Consider the following 20,620-nt stretch of genomic DNA (forward strand, 5'->3'; position numbering starts at 1 on the left):
TCATGGTGGCCTGCCAGGAGCAGTACTTCCCGTGACCATAAATCGGAAGATGTTTTCGATCGACATCTGTGTGGTTGGGCGCTTTGCCGTTGAGAGATCGAATTCCAGCCCTGGCGCGTTCGGTTTGCGACGTATTTCGACAATATCCTCTTCATCGTCGTCTGCTTCGTCTGACTCTGCCCCGTCCTCACCATGGTCGTGATCGTCGGCATCCAGTGGTTCTTGAAGCTCTCTTTTCAAGCCAGTTTCGACATGTTCGATGCCGGATTCCTTCTCTGCCATGGTGTAGTCGCCCTCCCAATTCTGTTTGCGGATTTCATCATTCGCCGCAAGTGGAGCCCATCGCCAGAGTTCGTCTCGATCAGACTCAGATAGGCCTTTGTATCTTCCTTGCGAATGGTGCTGTGCAATTTCTTGTCCTTTTTCCACCCATTCTTCGACCTCGGGCTCAAGCTTCGTGCGCAGAAGATGCTCTAGTAGGTGCGCTTGGGCGCTGGGGTATTGAGGCAGGGGATAAGCAACCAATGATGAAAGAAGCTGTTGATTGTCGGCCAACTGCTTTGCAACAGCCTGCAGATTACTAGAGATCAGCCCAGAGTGTGACTGTAACGAAGACCTTGAAATATGTTAGCATTGTGGTAGCCTCAAGACCTGTGCTGCCGACATACACACCACGTGGGTAATGGCTGAGCTTCATAAAAATTGGTCTGTAATGAATTGAGAGAGCTGTTGAGTGTTTGTAGACGCTGTCGTATCTGCTCAAGCGTTCTGATCTCATCTGGTCCTATAGCAGCCATGGTACTATGTGGTTACCTTTGGGAAGGGCCTGTTTGCAACATTGGTTGGAGGGTAAACCACAAGCATAAGGAATAGCCTTCGGCGCTCCGGGGCTGGAATACACACGCGGCAAAGGTCTTTGGTGGAGTTGGTCAATGGAGAAGAAACTTGAGAGTCACGTGACACCGAAGTGGTGGAACCGCGTCCGGTAAAGATTTGGAGTCGCTCTCGGCATGTCACTTGTCAACAAAATAAATAAGAAGAGACAAGATACAGAACAACTGACGATTACGTACCAGCTAATCTGGTGACACCGACTCAATATCGATAATCTCAACTACTATATTTGACGACAAGCATTTGTCGAAAACAGGTCCAGCATCAGCCCATTGAAAGCGTTCTCGGTGAATAAGGCCGGACGAGAAAGATTTTCCAGCTGGTAAGTATTATGTTCGTGGGGGGCATGGAGAGCCATGATCGGTCTATGAGAGCTTGGTGGTTAGGACTGGCGCCCGAAGGCCAGGCAGATTTTGCACGAATGTACGGAGTACAGAACAAAGTTTTAACGCGTAACTTTGGATGCAGGAATAAACCTACTAGTAATCAAGTGCTCGGCAAAATATCCCTCTGTATTTTCGTCAAATCAAATGAAGACTTGGAAATTTGACAACTTGAAATTGGTCTAATGGAAGTCTTGGCAGAAAAAAATTTAATTTTTATGAAAGATAAAATTCTTGGCGGACTTTTGTTGTGAGATGAAAATTCTTGACAGTCTTCCAGACAAAAACAGACTTACTAAAATTTGACTCCATTTGCCAAACGAGTCAAATGAAATCAGATAAGCAGATCAACCGAGGGTCATGATTTGGTTTATTTGATTTGTTGGATACACTGCTCGGAAGGCCGACTGTAACTGCGTTTTGACAGCGTCATTTTGGGATGAGTCCAGCTTCCCAATCATGCTGACTTGAGGTAAGATGTTTCTCAGATCAGAAGCACATTTTGACAGTTCACTCATGTGAGCTACTGATAGAGCTTTTGTCTTGAAGGACAGGGAGGGCCTGCTGCAATTGGGAAGGACACAGCGGAGGAAACAGACTCGATACCCATTCTAAATGTGAACGCCAATTTTGTCGAGCGCCAATCGTCTGATTTTCCCTTCCAACGAATGCGAAAATCTCTCGAGCCGAAAAGCCAGTCAGCAAGTCGAGAACATCCACAACCTCGGAGGCCTATGCGACTCAGCTTTGCATTCGGAGCATTCGTGTGCAATCCACTCAGTTCCCATCTTGATGTTGGTATGGATACTCAGAAACGTGGCAGAAGCTCGTTGAGAATAGAGCAACGCCAAAGGGTATTACCGTCCGGTCCGCAACATCTCCTCCCAGGATGGACACCCCAAAACTAGAGGGCGTACGGAGGTCATCCAAACACCTACACAGTTATGAACACCAATCAACCTCAGTCGGTCATCATGCAAACCTCACGTCCAGTAATAGCACTGAGAATTCGAACGAGTGCATTCGGACATGAGGACAGACAACTGATATATTTTAAACCCCAGAAATGTCACACACATGTCGCTCAGTACACTGACACGGTCTTAGGGTTGGTACCTACTCGAATACAATAGTAGGCGTTGAGTATGCTTTCTCTTAGCCTTTCAAAGCTCGGTTTTGTGGTCCGTCGAACGAAGGCCAGGGATCAACAAGTCGTAGCTTCGGCTGAGGCACTATCCTGCACAGAAGATTGGCTATGAATTATGAGATCAGATCATGTCTCCACTTCGAATTTGGTTTCACATAACCAAGCAACGGCTACCCTGAAATCTCCCACTCGATGAATTAACGTTTCAGTGAAGAAATTGTATACGGACACCATAGACGGCATTTGTAATTGCGAAGCAGCTGACATGTCTTTCAATCTGCTATCCACATATTGCTTATACTTTGACACCTGATATCACACAACCGTCATCATCTTTCACCTTGTCATCGGGTTCATACTTGCCTTCCTTGTTGGCACCCACACACAAGCTGTGTGAATATTGAGATGAAGGCCACAACATCGTTGGAGGCAAATCAGGTCCTTCCAGCTTCGATAATCCCCTAGCTCCGTCCTTCGCAAGGCCGACGGCGCAACAAAGAAGGGAGAAATTGGCCACCCGGCAGCGTACAATAGCGAAAGCCTCAGTATAGATCTGTCACGATGCAATTATAACTTCTAGAAATCTGGTTGTATTAGTGGATTTTACACGCCGAAGATTGTTAGGAGTTTAGCCCGGCAACCTCAAAGAGACAAAGCGATGTACCGATATTTAACTAACGGTGTATCCATCAAATCGAACCAACCAAATCATTTGCCTCAGTCACTCGGTCTACCAAAGATTGTCATCTCACAGAGGGTCCCCCCAAGACCTTTTTCTTTTCATCAAAAGTAACTCTAACTATTTGAAAATAGAAGGCCTTTTTATTATTAAGACTTTCATTAAACAAGTTATCAAATTTCGAAGACTTGATTTGATTCGACGAAAGTACAGATTTAATTTATTTGTTCAGCGTTTGATTTGAATTGTTTGACCCAGTTTGTTTCGAAACGATTAGCAAGATAGTAATCCTCACCTCAGAATATTTTGTTGTGGAGGCAGTCCCAATATGCTGCTTGAGCGCAATCATGATGGACTCCACTACGAAACCACTACCATCAGAGGGATTGGAAAAGTTGACACGCTTGATGAATATATTGAATCAAGACGACCTTTCAACCAGGGTTGATCGGACAGATGAAGACGCCAGCAGCACTTCCAACGGTCGCGAACTCCTTACATATCTTCTCTGCTCGATCGGGATGAGTGGTCCTGCCAGAACCTGAACCTGAAAACATCTGTCGTCTCCCGAAGTTCATAGCATCTACTATCATGTACCTCGCTACAGGTGACGTGCGGAAGGCATCGAATCAACGCTGCCTGAGAATCTGTAGCGTCAGTCAAGGGGCGTTTCCAGTAAGAAGTAGATGGCCATATTGACTTTTGATCGTTTGTTGGCCACCACTACGAAATTCAGCATTGCACTTCCAAATGTAATGATAGTAGAAATTCTTGGCGGACACCTGCGTTCTTCAGATTTCGCTTGTTTGCGTTTGTAGTACTTTTGACTGGATCGATGATCCACCGGAAAATTGGTGCTATGTCCAGGGTAGTAGTGTCCATTTGAACCCAACTGAATCAAATAAGCCAAATCTAATACCTGGCAGATTAGTAAGTCAACTCCGTGCTTTCGTTAAATCGAATCAGATCAGGACTTTGAAATTTAAAAAAAGTTAGTCAGCACTAGTCAAAGAAAAGTCTTGACAGAAAAGTGTTAGTATCCCAGGGGACTGCAAGGGTAAATGGATCCGTAGAGGGTCAGAGGATTGACTCATTGAGCACGAAGAACTAGAATCTATGTACAAGAAGAAGGATATAATTAGTAGTAGAAGTAGTACAAGTAGTAGTACTAGTAGTAAAACAATCCCTTGATGCGCAGAACAACGTAGAATCTATCAGAGTCCTCCTGGCCTTCATAACGTGCACAGCGCACGCGCTTGGCACGCACTTTGCTATGCTTGGCGAGCACAGTTACTAAATCTTATATTTTAGAATAGTCAGGGTAACAGTTTTGATTAAAAAAAATTAAGTCTTGGCGGACTCTTTTTGTGAGATGAAAAAGCCTCCCTTGACAGTCTCTGAACAAAATACTTGCTTGCTGACATTTGACTTCATTTGACAGATGGGGTCATGATTTGGGTTGTTTGATTTGATGGATACACTGCTGGGGCCATCAGAAAGGGACACTTTCCGGTTGACGTCAGAGCAGGCAAACTCAACCCTGCAGAATGTGCTACTAGTACTACTGTACTGAGACAAAGCTAAAACTCTGCAGTCAATTGAAAAGCGTCTGTGATCTCATCTGTGATCTCATATATGATACGCTTTTGGAACCGCGTTTCAACGCCGGATTATCTCGTCCGCCTAGGCATCAGAGATGCAGATGTCGGATAGTGGCAGAACTATAAACCAACGAAGTGTCTGTTCAAACTCTTCCGAGGAGTCGCCATCTCGGCCGCTGGATGGCGAAAGCAGCAGCTTTTATACCATTGGAGTAAGCTTGACCTTTCCCAATACCAACTGCCAATTGCAATCGGGCTTTTCACAACATATCATAATTATCATTATTTAATACTTTGATGATTATAAAGGTAGATCAAGTCTTAGACTTGCTGCGCGGTGTTTACTGGTCATCCTGCCGTTGATGACCTTTTCTCTCCCGCAACCTCACAAAGACCAGAAGCTAAGCCCAACGGGCGATCATGTCTTCTACACCTACGGCCGGCCCTTCTCGAAGTGCCAAGCCCAATTCAGCAGCATCAAAAGCCCCAAGAGCCTCTGAATGGACAGAAGCAAGATCTAGCGAAAGCAGCGGCGACGATGATCAGCAGGCAGCAAGAACACGACTTCCTCTTTCAACTTCCCCCCTAGCAGATACCGGATCCGGCAGTGGGGTTGCTGGTGCTCGACCCAACGCAGACGCCCTCTCGTATGCGCTCGCCACCCTGAGCATGGATCTACCACTCATACCCATGGAGCAGCTACCAACTTGGGCGAGACGCATGCCACGGAAGGACCCTATGACCTCCCGACACATCCCAGCCCTATTACAACATCGTATACCCGCACATGTCAACCCTACCTTGACGGGCGCCGCCGCTGCTTCCCAACCTTCCCACCAGCTCCCTCCACCCCGTCAAGACGATGCCATAATATGGTTCATGGCGCCTTCCCCTCCCAGCGGTCCCGGTCACCATCTCCCAACCCTGTGCAGGCTCGAAATCCCTCAAGATGACAGGACAACAGAACAGGAGTGGAAACTGCGGTGCAGGGAGGTGTCCCACATGGTTCGCCGGGTCATGAAGATCCGGGCGCGGGGTGGACCGCCTCGCCCTGCCATGCGGACGAATGATCCAACCGACCGGAAGCTGATGGAATGGATTCTGGCCGCAGATCGATTGCACAAGGTGATGCCGGATCCCATGGCGGACACGGTGTGGGTGAGTCCGGTGCTGTTGGTGCGCGATACGCTCTATCGGGCCTGGGTAAGGCTGTTTATGGAGATATTCGTGCTGAGTCCTCCAACTGGTTCCGGTCTGTGATCAATGGTTCTGTTCCATTCACGCATCAGGGGCTCAGATCCAGGTGGTTGAAGGCGGCCCCCCGTTGGAAGAGTCAGAATTCAAGCGATTTCCGTTCAAAATCACCCACCATCATAGTCTACCAGTATAAGTCTAGGCGCGTTGATCCAGAGCTGTTAAGGGTCGAGGGTTGATGGTTGCTACGGCGTTGGATCATGGCTAAGGAGTACTTTTTGATCCGTTCACGGGGGATAATTTGTTTCAATGTAGATCTCCTTGTTGTGCTTAGAGTAGGTTTTATCTACCGAAGTCTTCACGACACAAGTTTCGCTCAAAGCAATCCAGAAGTCTATGGATTTTCTCTGTCGCGGGTATTCGGAAGGAGGTGAAAACTAAGGTAGAGCTTGATTCGCCTGTTCTTGATCGATCAGTATCGGTTTTCTACCTGTTCCTGTTCGAAGGCACAGCAAGGAAGCTGAATTCTACTTATGGGGATTATATCAGGCCTGCATACCAGAACTCCTTGAAAATGTTGATGGAACATCTGTCGGAAAGTCGACTCGAGAATCCGTTCCTTTCTGGATGTAATCATTTTTGAAATAGAATGTTAGCTACGTCAAATCCTGATATCCCGTGACTCTGTGTCCTAGATTAGCCTCTCTTCCTTCTGGGATAGATTCTGTAGGTAGTATTCCATTCATCCTTTTCATATTGGTAAGCCTGGCAGACTGTTATTGTATTAGTCTCACATCAAATTTTTCCGAGCATCTTCACAAAGGCCCCTGCAAGCCTGCTTTTATAAATGTTCTAATATTTCCCTTATGCTCTGTAATTGTGCAAGTGCCCATGAAAGGGTGGATCTCAAGATAACATAGGTATAATGATGAACTGTGCTGACTAATCAATGGATAGTGTGTAAATAGCAAGTTGTTCTATCTAATTCAGTGCGAAAGCAGCGCGTACTTATACATACAAAGTCGTTATATCAAGCGCAGTAGCGCGAAACGCAGATACCAAAAATACATGCATGGCTGATGCAAAACGCGTATCAATTCTGTAACAAAACGCTGGTGACACACGTAGCAAAATAAGCGCAGACCGTATTTTTGAGTTCAACATATAATAAGGGGTTTCATCAGAATGTATCTCTAAATGACCACAGGAGTCAGCGTACAATAAAGCAAGCATACGATAACCAGTAAGCGGATAGTAACTAGCTCCTCAGAAGGATGTCCCAGAAATATCCTGAGAAAATACCATATGAGAATACTCTATGTTATAACAAAGCTATTATGACAATTTTACAGTTTCAAATCTCATAGTAAAAATGTCATTTGGCTTTTTAGTTGTTGTTGTACAATCACATCACATCCAGATATCAATTCTAGATGTGAGCACGTAGTAAGTCGAGGATCAACATATCTGTATGAAAGATTAGCCATGACTCATGGACCAGGCCAAATCCCCACTCAAAGCCAGTTTCACATAGCCAAGCAACGGCTGCCGAGAGGTGCCCCCATTTGATGAAAAAACGTTTCAGGGCTCAAATTGAGCCTCGCCTCGATCTATGGCGCAGTTATTCTGTACTATTTACCTAAAATGGAAGGTTTCGGAGATCCACGACAAAATCTCTACAAATGTCTCCTTCTCTGCCACTGATGAAGGACATCCAACGAGTGATTTGTATTAAATACTGTTCGAGATCTGGTGGTTTGCTGATAATTGTGTGCTCTTATTGCCTTGCTTGGGAACCATTATCTCTTCGAGCGACATACTGCGATTCCTTGGCTTTTTAACGCGCTCCTGCAGTGTGGGGTGACCTGACACGTGACTTTTTTGGGGGAGAGCCAATGCTACAGGCAGATCATCCGAGGGACCGAGACAGATACAGAAAGGGCACTCTGGCAAGCTGATCGACTCGAATGGCGAATTTCTCAATCAAGCGCAAACCAGCTCCAGTGATGTCGGTTAAAATTTAGTCTTGACGGACGCGAGGCAACCTGCAGTTGTTCAGAGCGTCCCCGGACCATATTTCGTCACGATCCCCAAGAATTCCTCAATTCATCCACGAACGACACCAGTCATGTCCGACATGAAATCTCAAACTCCGGCGTCGAATCTTCGGAAAGTCGTCTCAAGCCTGAATATGCGCTTGAGAAGACGAAACCAGCGACTGCCTGTGGAATTCGATCTGGCTAAGCAAGACCTCGCTCCTATGCTTTACCGTCTCTTTGTTGCTTCTGGCTCTCACCGTCATCGCCCTTTACGTCGTCTCTGAAAAGCGATCAGGTGTGGTGACTCAGACTTACTTCGATCGATACACTTGGAAATATGGGCCAACTGCTGGTGCGATGTGCGTCCTCATGTTTGAAATTCACCACATTGACGCTGTACAGTTTTTATCTTACTCTACAGCTTGTGGTGGCGGGTTGATTATTGGTCCAAGGTGCTCACTCCGTGGTCTCGTATGCAGAAGCGCGCGACGCCAGCAGATCAAAGCATCATTCGCGATTACGTCTCTCCATCTACAACATCCATCAGATGGGTGTCTTTCCAATGCAAAGATCTTGCAGTCCTGCTTTCCACCTTGGGTCCTTTCTGCTCCAACTGGCGGTAAGAAAAGTAATATCGAAGACAACTCAAAGCTAATCGTTCTCGAGGCCATCACGTCTATAGCTCTCATCATACTCGAATCTTCGCTTGTGAAGAAAACGGGTGAGGTGGCTTTGTCAAGCACCCTTGCTTCAAATATCCATAATCTGTCCGGTTCTCCTGAGATAGGGGATGCAATAGTGAGGTATTACGAAATCCAATCAAAGAACCTTCCCTATCCTCCTGTCACCTGTAAAAATGTAAGGATCGAGGAAATTGTGCTTCCAGAAGGGTCCACAGCCAATACCTCTTACACAGCAGATGCCAGAGGAATGTCGGCAAGTCTTGAATGCGAACCCTTAAAATAAAACAAAGTCACTTTCAATGTGTCGGATTTATCGATCAGCACCAGGTCTCCATCTGTTCCCCTTGAGGATACGGCGAGAAAGCTGAATTTTACCTATGGAGATGATACCGGGTGCGCATATTAGAATTCCTTAAAAAAAATTGACGGACGTCCTTCCGATAACCAATCCAACAATCGGCTCGTTTCTTGATGCAGTTGTTGAAGGCAAAGATAGCATTGACGTCAAAACACTCCTTGGCCAAGAAGGAGCGCCAAAGCTCATGAAAACCGCACAAGAGCTGTATGCCACTTACATGGTCCAAGCTATAGATGCCAACTTTCGTGTCCCTCAAGATGATTCGTCTCCAGATCTAGCTGCCCAAGAAACAATTTATGAGGGGACTTCGATTCAGCCGCGCCGGCAGCGTCTTAAGTAGGACACCAACACCAAATGGGCACTGCAAGCAATGCTGCTATTTATGGCACTTTGCGCTCTGGTGGTGTTCGTGTTTAGTGACAGAAAGGTGTTTCTTCCATGCTGTCCATGCTCCATAGCTGGGACTATCGTCCTGCTTGCTGGCTCGGAGATCGCTAGTAGAAAAATCGTGCCGGAAGGAAGCGAATGGAATGCCCGGAGCGATATATGGGACGGTTGGCTATTTAGTCTGGGTTGGTGGGGAGACAAGGAACATAGAAGGTTTGGCATTGATGTGGGAAGAGCAGATAAGCAATATGAAGTGTCTCCGGCAGGAGAGGTATCCGATCGGAACTCTAGTATGTAATGGAATTGATACCGAATCGTTGATTGGTTACAACATTATTCGATTTGCCCGAGGCCGGTGTCTAGATGTTTTGGCTAAACCAGGAAGACGTTGTGTGATGTAGAATCACTTGTTGGTCTTTATGCAATTGATTATGGTAAACCAATGACGATGGTCACGCAAGTCTACCATGTACTCCCTCGATCTGATCGCCATGTATGGTTGTAGGGATCACTCACGTAGGCAAAGCTACCAAGAGTACAAAGAATGAGATAGATTCATTCTCCCCAACCCTGAAATACTAGAAAGTACTAACTGCTCTGTGTCTCACTCTTTTTGCATTTCAAGTTGGACAATGGGTCTGATCTTGGCGGTGGAAAAGAACATTTTCTGCAACAAGCTCGCTTTTTACCTACTACATTGATGCTACTGTTACAAACACCCATCCTATCCATAGGTGAACGAATGGTTCCAGGCTACGGCTGAGACCGTCTAGAATATGTCTTGGTAGGGGCTTTGTGGCTTAGTAGCCCCAGCACCTTTGCTACCAATCATGGGCGCATTGAGTAGAGTGGCAGTGCTAATGGCTAGGCAAGGAAGGCTATCTCAGTGTTGACGCAGCCTTAAACCTCAAGAGTGCTCTAAATCCTCTCGTTACAATCTATTGCTCAACCTGACAAGTCTCGAAGATTGCTGAGACGGGCACGCCTATCCATACATACAACAATCCTTGACGTGCTTTGGGAGGACGATGGATACTCTGTCGGTCGTGGCCGCAATTGCAGGTATTCTTGGAGCGGGCGCACAGATATCAGCAAGTCTCTCTACTCTAATTACGAAGAGTCGGAAGGCACCAAAAGACATTAAGAAAGTTAAGGATGAAGTCGACACGATTCGTTCCGTGCTACATCAGCTTCAAGCTTTCTTACTAGGAAGTGCGAGAACGAATCGAGCACGTACGTCGCTCATTCTGGTTGACCAGGTCGTGGTCACACTTTCAGCCTGTGTCAGCACATTTTCCGAACTGGATGTGATTGTGGGAACTCTAGTCTCGGACGACAAACTTGGCCTGATGGATCGATTGCGTTGGGCCACGAAGGCAAGTGCAATCGACGAGTGCTTAAAGAACTTACAAATTAAGAAGAGCTCATTGACTTTGATGCTCACAATCCTGACCTGGTACGTAAAGTTCATTCGACCCCACCGCATTCCGAAACTCATTCTCGACGTAGTCAGTCGTCTTACGTAGCGGAAGACTCGGTTAAACATCTTGAAGGACTGGTTGAGAACATGTTAACTGGTCATGAAAGGCTAGCTCAACGGCTGGCCTCCTCCGAGACGACGGTAGCACGCACCATTGACATTCAGACTCAGACAGACAACGCACGTCTTTCAACCACCAGCAGCATCAGGGAAAACCAGTTCGGTTTCGTCTTTCAAGAAGAACTCAACGAAAGCTGGGTGTACCAGCGTGCAGCACGGAACATGGATGGTTCATCTTCACTCGTCAGCTCGGCCGGTAGAACAGCATCATGGTCAATACTTACAGGGCTCAGCCTGTCAGACATCTCTAACATTGCTGTTTTATCGTTACCAATATATGCCGAAGAGATCAGCAACAGAGAAATGTATCAATTTGGGGAGGTCGATAGCGATACCTTGAAGCGAGATCATTCTTTGAAGACTGTTGTCGAGCAAAAAGGTGGTGTTCTGGTTTTGAGTAAACTCAATAAAATCGCTTCAACGAGGCTACGAAGAAATCATAGCGTGAGGCCAGCTATCGAAGATGAGTGGCATCTTACTCCTGTATTTGGCGTGCCTCTACGTCTTAGCATCGAGATGGCTTGTGCCGCGATCTCCGGAGTCAGGAAGGACGGAAAGCCCTTCATCTGGGGCCATGTTCCCATGGTTGTTGCAAGATGTTGTGCTTATATCAGTGCAGAAGGTAATCACTAGCCTCCACTTGTAGACCTCAATCACCAACTGATCCACTTTCTCCTCAGGCTTAGATTCCAAGGACATCTTTTTCAAATCTGGCTCAGCGACACGAATACAAGAGCTCTATAATCTGTTCAGCAGCTATTGCTCGACTGGTCACTATGGCAGTGCAATGACATGGGACAAATATGAGGTTGATGATGCTGCAAGTCTTCTACTACGTTATCTCAAACTCTTGCCGGAACCAATTATTCCATACAACTGCTATAAGAACTTCACAGCAATATACGTGGAACTTGCTTCAGCAATGAACATATATGGTGGACACAATAGGGCACGGTTAGATGCGAAAACTAAGTCCAGATTACTGGCGACAGTCAATCAGGCGCTTGAGGGAACACCCGAAGTGAACCACCACCTGTTGATGTACTTGCTCGCCTTTCTTCAAGCCTGTGCTGGGCACTCGAGTCAGAACCTCATGACCCCGGATCGTTTGATTGCCGTCTTTCAGCCTTCACTTCTGTCTCTTCAGCCGGACAAGATGTCGATACAAGAGCACCAGATTGCGCACCAGGTTATGGTCTTCATGATAGATAACTTAGTTGAAGGAGAATCTGACACCAACCCCTATCGTCACATATTTGATACTTCCTAAATCCAAGGGCAGTGTCACAGCTTGCTTGATTGCCGTCTTTCAGTCTTTATTTCTGTCTCTTTAGCTGGACAAGATGTTGATACAACAGCACCAGATTGCGCACCAGTTTATGGTCTTCATGATAGATAACTTAGATGAAGGAGAATCTGACACCGACCCTTATCGTCATATTTGGGACAGTCCAAATTTCGGGACTAGAGACATCCTAGCTATAAAATCAATTCAGCCGTGGGACTGACTCAATCATGCAACACGAGCAACGGTACAGTACCTACGAACTACAAAAAGCTCTAGAGTTATACGTGGCCCAGTTGATGAAGGACAAAAACAATGTCTTCTTGAGAGATGAATGAGCGCTTAGGTGTGTACCGGTTTTCATTCGTGCCTTAACATACAACATTGTTAAATATCATGTTTGTATTGCCGCGGTACCGCAGCGTTTTGGTTCTTTGCAGTTGCTATTGGGAAGAGATGCCACAACAAAGTCACTTTAGAACCTATCAGCAGATATTCGAGTATTGCTACAGCTCAACTTAGTAGTGGCAACAGATGTACATTGAATGATTTGCCCAATAAGGCAGTTTTCTCTACCACCGCATTGGGCAGTAAGTAAAGGCGACCTTAGCCCAATGACGATTTATGTGAAATACATATCACCTTCAAGTCTATGACCTTGTAGTGTAAGAAATGGTTGTATCTTAGTATATCTGTCATGAGGTCTCCTGGAGAAGGCGCAGGACCTCTCATAGCCTGAACAGACCTTAGGACATGTGTATAGTGAGATTGTGATACAAATCATTTTGCTTGATCTTGGATGGCTCCGAAGGAAGTGAATTACTTATGTTGTAGAAGAACTGGGTCTCTGTATTCTCTGTGCACACACGTTGAGGGTCCTTATAAGGCGTCTAGAGATCATTGGGTGAGCACTTTAGGTGGTGCAGCCTAATAATTTAGGGCGTGATCGTCACGAAACCATGAGCCGGAGGGCCAGTGTGAAAGCGACTCATGTTTCGCCTGGCTTTTGGCTGCTCGGTTCAAGAGAGCACCGAAAGCAGTGACTGCTAAATCTTGGCATCAAGACTTGGAGCTCTACCATTCTTGTATCAAACCATCATGATCCTTGGTTAATGCACATAACATGGTCATGATAATTCAGACCAAGGCTGCTAGGCTTGGTGCAGCTTTTGGATCGAAAAGGCTATGTCCACGACATCTTTTACGAATGTTACGACCGTCCTCAGTCCACTTCCTCCACAGATCTTCTATCCATACGAAAAGGAAACTTCATGGCGCCATCACTCCCGAGAAGCTTGTGGTGCCTCAGACATTCATCCATGACTATTTCTCTGCAAACACTTCCATTGATCGGGGATGGGTGAAGAATGGGGTCATGGCAGCATTGAGCTCCATTGCAGAACAGCCGTCAACCCGCAGCCATTCCGTACATAAGCCGATACTTGTGGAAGATAGAGTGACGGAGGGGAATTCTAGCTTGTCGGAGCAACAAGCTGGTGCAGAAGTGCTCGATATACCGGCAACACTATCAACCACAGAAGGTCTGCCTCACCATCGAAGGAAGAGATTAAAAGCCATCTCCACTGGCTCTGAACATGCCATCCCACTAGACGCCTCTTCTCAATTGGCGACCGCTGCCACGAATCTACCGTCTTCTGCCTCGATACGTCGCATCGTCGCCACATATCTTTCCCTTTCGAAGCCTCGCCTCTCCTTCCTTATCGTACTCACCAGTACAGCAGCATATTCACTGTATCCCATCCCTGACATTCTTACCACCACCGCAAGCCTTGCCTCCGCTACAACCTTATCAGCATCTACTCTCACATTAGCATATTTAACGACAGGCACCTTCCTCTCTTCCGCCTCTGCCAACACCCTAAACATGCTCTTCGAACCAAAGTACGATGCCCTTATGACTCGAACCCGCAATAGACCGCTGGTTCGTAAACTTGTCACTCCAACCGCCGCCTCCCTCTTTGCCTTCACCACTGGTACCGCCGGCCTTAGCCTCCTCTATCTCGGCACGAACGCGACCGTGGCCGCCCTTTCCGCATTTAATATCTTCCTATATGCGGGCATCTACACCCCTCTAAAACGAGCATCCGTCCTAAACACTTGGGTTGGAGCCATCGTTGGTGCTATACCACCTCTCATGGGCTGGGCAGCAGCAGCAGGCCAATCCGCAACAGCAGAGCATCATTCATGGCAGGATCTGCTATTCACGGAAGAGGCGCTAGGAGGCTGGTTGCTGGCGGGACTACTCTTTGCATGGCAGTTCCCGCATTTCAACGCTCTGTCCCACAGCATCAAGGATGAATATCGAAATGCCGGATACAGGATGCTGGCCTGGACGAATCCAGCGATGAATGGGAGGGTGGCCTTACGGTATTCGTTGCTGCTGTATCCAATCTGCGCAGGACTCTGCTGGGCCGGGGTGGTGAACAATGGATTCCTGGCACTCAGTACGGTATGTAACATTTGGATTAGCAGGGAGGCATATCGATTCTGGGCGAAAGGAGGGGCGGGAGGAAGTGCAAGGGGTCTGTTCTGGGCGAGTATTTGGTCTTTGCCTTTGCTTATGGTTGGAGGGTTGATATGTAAGAAAGGGGTATGGGATGGAGTTTTTGATCGGAGTATTTCGCATGATGAGGAGGAGTATGAGGAGGAACAGAGGAGGGACAGGTCTGCAGATGTGGGCATGAGTAACTTTTCAGACGACGCTATCACGGTAGCTTTTCCTTCCCAGGCGGTCTCTCGGGCCTCGTGAGCGGCTACTGAACACTGTACAAATAGAATGATACCCGAGGACTTCTACGTCTTTATGAAGCAGAACATCATACTCATCCCTCTCTTGGCTACCAGCGATCACTACTAGTAGCAGCCGACTCATCCATGCCCATGAACACATCCCTATACCTCTTCCCTTTCCCTACTGCTCCTCCACAACGGCACACTCTCAAACTCCTCGCGCATGAACCTCCTCAACCCATCCAACCCCTCTCTAACAATATCCGTACTATTCACAGACCCGATCCTCACATATCCCGCAAACTCCCCTTCTTCGCCCTTTCCATGTTTAGCATCCCCTCCCTCCCCATCCTCATCTCTTTCCCGCACTTTAATGTCTCCATACGCATCACCAAAACACACCCCGCCCGGCACAGCCAACACACCCTTCTCCTCCAGCAATCGCCGACAAAACATCGCATCATCCACCGCCTCGCCATCCCTAGCAAACCTGACAAAAGCCGTCGTCCCCGCCACGGGCCTGACCCACTCACACCACCCCTTCCGTTCGAACTCACACACAATTCCTCCAACAGCTCTAGATTTGTCCGTGCAAGGGCTATATTCCGGCCCAGCAACGCATGCACACAGTGACCCGCGAGAGCGAAAGCGGCGAACGCGTCGTCGAGCTGCGACACCGAGATGGTGGTGTAGTGCCTACTGGACGCGAATTTGTTGATCAGCGGGACGCTCGCGGACGCGATCCATCCGACCCTGATACCGGCCAGGGAGAAGGCTTTGGACAGGCTGCCTGTGACGATGATGTTGGGATAGCCTGAGCCTCCAGGGGGGGTCGGCGGGGTGATATCGAGGGCTGAGGGTGGGAAGTCCGGATCGGTGGGCGAGATGGAGTGGAAGAGCGGGCGGTAGACCTCATCGCACAGGATGGTGATGTTGTGGGCGGCGGCTATGGCGGCGATTTCTGAGAAGGTTGGATGCGGCGATGATGGAGCCGGTCGAGTTGTTGGGGTTGTTGAGGATGACGAGTTTGGTCGTCCCTTTCCCGTCTGCTGTCGCGGTCGCGGTCGCGGTCTCGGTCGCGGTTCGGATCAGCGATCTCAGGACTTTGATATCGAGTTGCCATGCCTGGCTTCGGTCGGCTTTCCAGAATGTTACCTCCGCCCCCAGCGAGCGCGGGACCTGGTACAGCTGCGAGTAGGTCGGGTAGTGGCAGATGACGTGGTCGCCGGCGACAGCAGGGTGTAGAGGACGAGGAAGTTGGCGGAGATGGCGCCGCTGGTGATGAGGATGTTCGCTGGGGTTAGGCAGTGATGGGTGGAGAGGGCGGATGAGGCGGCAGAGCGGGCCGAATAGAGGTTGGCGATGTTGGTGCGGAGGGCGGAGGAGCCGCGGATGGATCCGTAGGTTAGTTTGGTGGTGCTGGTGGTGTAAGAGAGTGGAGAGGGGGTGTTGGGCTGCTCGGACAGGGAGACGAGATCCGAGATCGAGATGCTGCAGGCGCACGTCTCGGCTATGTTGTATTTTGCTCGCGTTTCGTGCTTGTCCATCCACTGGGTGTTATGTTAGCGACCGAGAAGAGGGTCAGGCAGGGCTCGGAAAGGACGAGTGCTTGATATGGGAATATCTTACTTCTTCAACCAGGAACGGTTCTACCTGTACCATCTTTATAGAAAGGCGGAGAGGGAGATGTGTTGTGGATCAGATGTGTCAATTCGATCTCAAAGTGTCAGGAATTGGACCTCTGACAATATTTACAAATATTGGCTATGAGGGCATGCTTCTGTGAACCATAACCATCTCATGATTGTTGTCATCCGCAGGGCGCGCACTAGTCCTGTATAAGAAGCTGGTCCATGTCATTGGAGCTGCTCGTCAGTCAATCAGGTGACAAGACCAGAGACCACAGAGGAGGCTAGTTAGTGCACAGAGGAGTGGTTCACAATCCATGAAATCTGGCGACTTTGGTAGGCAGAGTGTGATCTTGATACAGAGACAGGTACAGAGACAGGTACAGCTGCCCGACAATCCTAGATTTGTGAAAACCTCAAGCGCCATACTCTGCATGTGGTAGCGATCTTTAATAATCCAGCATGTCCGTTGAACGTAACGAGAAGCGAAATTACCCCTTCCATAGTAGTCTACCTCTTCTCTACCAAGAAAAAGTGCATAGCTCCATAAGCAATGATAATAAAAACACCAGAGAAGACGGCCAATCCGATCACGTCTCTCCATAGAGCCAGAGTATCGAACCCAAAGGCGCTGAGGATAGACGCTCCTGGGACTTCGATATCGAGGCCGTAGCTGTGGTCGATCAGCGTAAGGTATGTTACCTCATTCACGAGCAATGCTTCTAATGCATAATGGAAGATGGAGAGCTATAAACAATGGTGAGTACAGCGACTTGGCAGGTATTGTAGGGCAAACTTACATCTTGTAACCATAATGCCTGTTTGGGTATTGATTCTCGATTCAGCAGTAAACCTGCAAAGAGCAAGCTGAACAGCATCACCAAACTTCCTATCAGATTTGCCACCCCGCCATCCTTGACAACAATGCCAATGAAGAGACAGATCGACGAAGCGGCCAAGTTGAAGAGAATGAGGATCAAGAGGAACTTTAAGAATTGTGGCCACGCAGGGACGAGACCAGCCATGGGATAGACAATAATTCCGGTCAGAATTGGCGGTAAGAGTCTAAGTGGAACAATGTCGAAAACTACCTTGGCGGCAAAGTATGTGATAGGCGAGTAGTATCCATTTGCTCTTTCTCTGATGAATAGCAGCCGCTCCGAGGAGAAAACGGTCAAGCTTGTTAGAGTGCTGAAGCCGAATAGGGCGAGGATGAAGAAGTTGAGTCCCAATCTGTCCTGAAAACCGGGAATATCGTCTGTCAAGCCATAGAACAGATACCCCGAAAGGACAGCAAGAATAATAGCGATGGCGTAATGCGTGAGCATCAACATTGGGTTGCGGTACAGATTCCGCCACGTTCGTAAAGAAAGGATGAGGAATTGCCTTGGCAAACTGACTCTTCTGAACGAGGTCATAGAGCCATTACTGACAGAAACGCCGTTGGGTCCATTTGAGACTGTCCCGTTGGCGGAAGAGGCTGAGTGGACTGCTGCTGTAATCTCGTCGTGGATACTGCGCGCCACATCAGATTCTTTGTAACTTGAGACCAAGATGTCGAGGTCAGTGTCTGCTCCATTGGCGGCTGGAGGCAATTGATCAGGGTCCTCCATGATCTGGGGTGGAACTGTGCCATCTTGTCTCGCCAACCTCACCCAATTTCTGTTAGTCTCAGAAGCAACGCCGTTGATGTTGTCTTCTTCGTCAGTGCGAGGGGTTGGAGGAGTGTCGTCTCCGGCAGCACTCTTCTTCCTCGTGTACAGCTGCCTGTCTTGCTTTTGTTTTAGCGATTGCTTCCGTCTGACCTTTGGCCGCAGATTAGAATCTCGAGGGCTGCCGAAACTACTATTTTCAACACTGACGTTGGATGTGCTCGCGATTGACTTGACCGCTCTCATGCTACTAGATCCAGTCATCAAACCGTCTCGCTCATTGAGATAGGATGGTCCACTCTCTAGCGCTGGAGAACGAGACATGCCAGCATGCATGGTCAGATCCACCAGATAATCGGCAATGTTGAAGCCTGGCGGGCATGAATATCCAATGTCGTCGAAGTATGACTGACAGCTCGAGAAAGCTCCTGAATATACAGTTTTGCCCTTTGCAAGCAAAATAAGCTGATCGAAAAGCGCAACAATATTAGACCTTGGCTGATGAATGGTGAATATGACTGTACGGTTGTAGGTCTTTGCGAGCGTCACCAGACATTCCACCACGTTAAAGGCATTAAAGGCATCCAGACCACTGGTCGGTTCGTCCAAGAAAAGGATGCTGGGACTTGTGACGAGCTCGCAGGCAATGCCAACGCGACGTTTCTCACCACCAGAAATCCCACGGCCACTTCCTTCCTCCGATCCGATCATCTGGTCTTTGATGTGGTAGATGCCAAGTTGACGTTCGACCTCGTAGACACGCTGTTCCTTGACCGAGATGCCCATGTCTCGTGGGAGTCTCAGAAGTGCACTGGTCATGATGGTCTCATGCACAGTCAGAGTGGGGAACATTGCATCCTCTTGGTCAACAAAGCCAATGACGCTGCGGTAGTTGTCATCGGGAATCTTTTCACCATTAACGTAGAAGCTACCATCAATGTGCCCTCGTTTGTTCTTCCGGGCCAGTATATCAAGAAACGTAGATTTTCCGGCACCTGATGCCCCCATTATTGCCATAAGTTGACCTGGCTGTGCGGTCCCAGAGATTCCTGATATGATCTGTTTACCATTCAGTGTGTATGATAGATTCTCAAATTGTAGAGAAGCCGGTTTGTGGCTGGCCATCAGTTTTGCGCTCTCGTCATCATCCTCGTCCGTCAGGCGAATTGCGCCGTACCTTTTGTAGACGGCCCGTCTCGTGAGATACCAGATTATGAGGGTGACTCCGACCAAGAAAAGAGCACAACCGGCAATGACACCAGCTATAAGAGGAGTGTTGATCTCTTTGATGGGCCGGGTATATCCAGGAACCTCGGTCTTGTACAAGCACTCTCCTGACCGGCAGTCTAAGGTGATACTTTCATCTCCAAAGACGGATTTGATCAGGTTGTTCATTGCGGGTTCTTCGAATTTGCTGCCGTCTCGGGTACTACCACCCTCGGTACTTAGAGAGCTAAATGACGCGGGACCTTTAATCGAAGCCTCGAGAAATTCTCCAATGTCAATCGAACCCTCTTCACCACACAGCATTCGACCCGGAATGCATTTACATTTGATATTTTCGCATTGGTACTTCGTGGTGTTTCGGTCTGAGTAATCGTTCGCTTCCCACGAACAGGTGTCCAAAGCACAGTAAAAGGATTCTTTTTGGTCCACCCAGAACTGGAAATTACACGTCTGATGCTCGGCATTGCAGCTAAATGTGGCCTGAGGCTTTTGCTCCTTCAACTGGTCCAAGATTTTCCGATTAGTGATATTGCACATCTGGTAGTTCTCCTTAACCACCACGCCCTGTTTGTAGCACACTCCACCATCCCCCTCCTGGGTCATCACGTTGCACGCCTGATTGGTGGTGCAAACATTGCAGTTGATGCCTTCCCATCCCTCTTCGCAGTCGCAGTATTGACCCTCGCGGGGTGATCTTCTTTTTCCGTCTGCCAATGAGCCGCAAACCGGCTCCGAACAGTCATCGCCACCGAATCCAGGTGGACAGGAGCATTTTCCATTGTACTGACTGCATTCCGCAAATTGAGTACAAGCGAACTCCTCGTAATGGCAGTCGAAGCATCGGGGACATGGAGGACAGCCATCGGGTCGGTCATCGAGGATGGAGAAGGATTGTTGGGTCAGGCTAGATGTTGAGAGATTTTGGTATGCGCCAGCGTTCCATGGCAACGGAGAGAGTGCCAGCAAGAATGATGCAAGACCTAAGGCCCGCATTGGCGATGCGACTTGGTAACAAAAGCTAGGCAGACGAGGCTTGGAACAGAGAGCGCTGCACGTGGGCTTTAACAAAGCATTCGCGAATACATGAGTCGAATGTCGCGATAAGGAGAGAA

General features: G+C 48.2%; 5 protein-coding genes across 5 annotated transcripts; 3 read left to right on the forward strand and 2 right to left on the reverse strand.

Moving 5' to 3' along the window:
* EPUS_03443 (uncharacterized protein) lies at window positions 1-697 on the reverse strand (the record flags this gene model as incomplete). Its single annotated transcript, XM_007804800.1, has 2 exons — window positions 1-616; window positions 669-697. The coding sequence occupies 2 exons, from the start codon at window positions 695-697 to the stop codon at window positions 1-3; spliced, it is 645 nt and encodes a 214-aa protein (XP_007802991.1).
* Window positions 698-5,124: 4,427 nt separating this feature from the next.
* On the forward strand, window positions 5,125-5,964 carry EPUS_03444 (uncharacterized protein; the record flags this gene model as incomplete). Its single annotated transcript, XM_007804801.1, has 1 exon — window positions 5,125-5,964. The coding sequence occupies one exon, from the start codon at window positions 5,125-5,127 to the stop codon at window positions 5,962-5,964; it is 840 nt and encodes a 279-aa protein (XP_007802992.1).
* Window positions 5,965-10,393: 4,429 nt separating this feature from the next.
* Window positions 10,394-12,235, forward strand: EPUS_03445 (uncharacterized protein; the record flags this gene model as incomplete). The annotated part of the gene is made up of 3 exons (XM_007804802.1): window positions 10,394-10,821; window positions 10,875-11,587; window positions 11,646-12,235. The coding sequence occupies 3 exons, from the start codon at window positions 10,394-10,396 to the stop codon at window positions 12,233-12,235; spliced, it is 1,731 nt and encodes a 576-aa protein (XP_007802993.1).
* Window positions 12,236-13,373: 1,138 nt separating this feature from the next.
* EPUS_03446 (uncharacterized protein) lies at window positions 13,374-15,020 on the forward strand (the record flags this gene model as incomplete). Its single annotated transcript, XM_007804803.1, has 1 exon — window positions 13,374-15,020. The coding sequence occupies one exon, from the start codon at window positions 13,374-13,376 to the stop codon at window positions 15,018-15,020; it is 1,647 nt and encodes a 548-aa protein (XP_007802994.1).
* A 143-nt stretch (window positions 15,021-15,163) lies between these two features.
* On the reverse strand, window positions 15,164-20,501 carry EPUS_03447 (uncharacterized protein; the record flags this gene model as incomplete). Its single annotated transcript, XM_007804804.1, has 5 exons — window positions 15,164-15,491; window positions 15,563-16,072; window positions 16,157-16,551; window positions 17,155-17,376; window positions 17,430-20,501. 5 exons carry the CDS (start codon window positions 20,499-20,501, stop codon window positions 15,164-15,166), a joined length of 4,527 nt encoding a protein of 1,508 aa, XP_007802995.1.
* Between the last annotated feature and the right edge of the window lie 119 nt (window positions 20,502-20,620).

The sequence above is a fragment of the Endocarpon pusillum genome (genome assembly GCF_000464535.1).
Source record: "Endocarpon pusillum Z07020 unplaced genomic scaffold scaffold3643, whole genome shotgun sequence".
NCBI lineage: Eukaryota > Fungi > Ascomycota > Eurotiomycetes > Verrucariales > Verrucariaceae > Endocarpon > Endocarpon pusillum.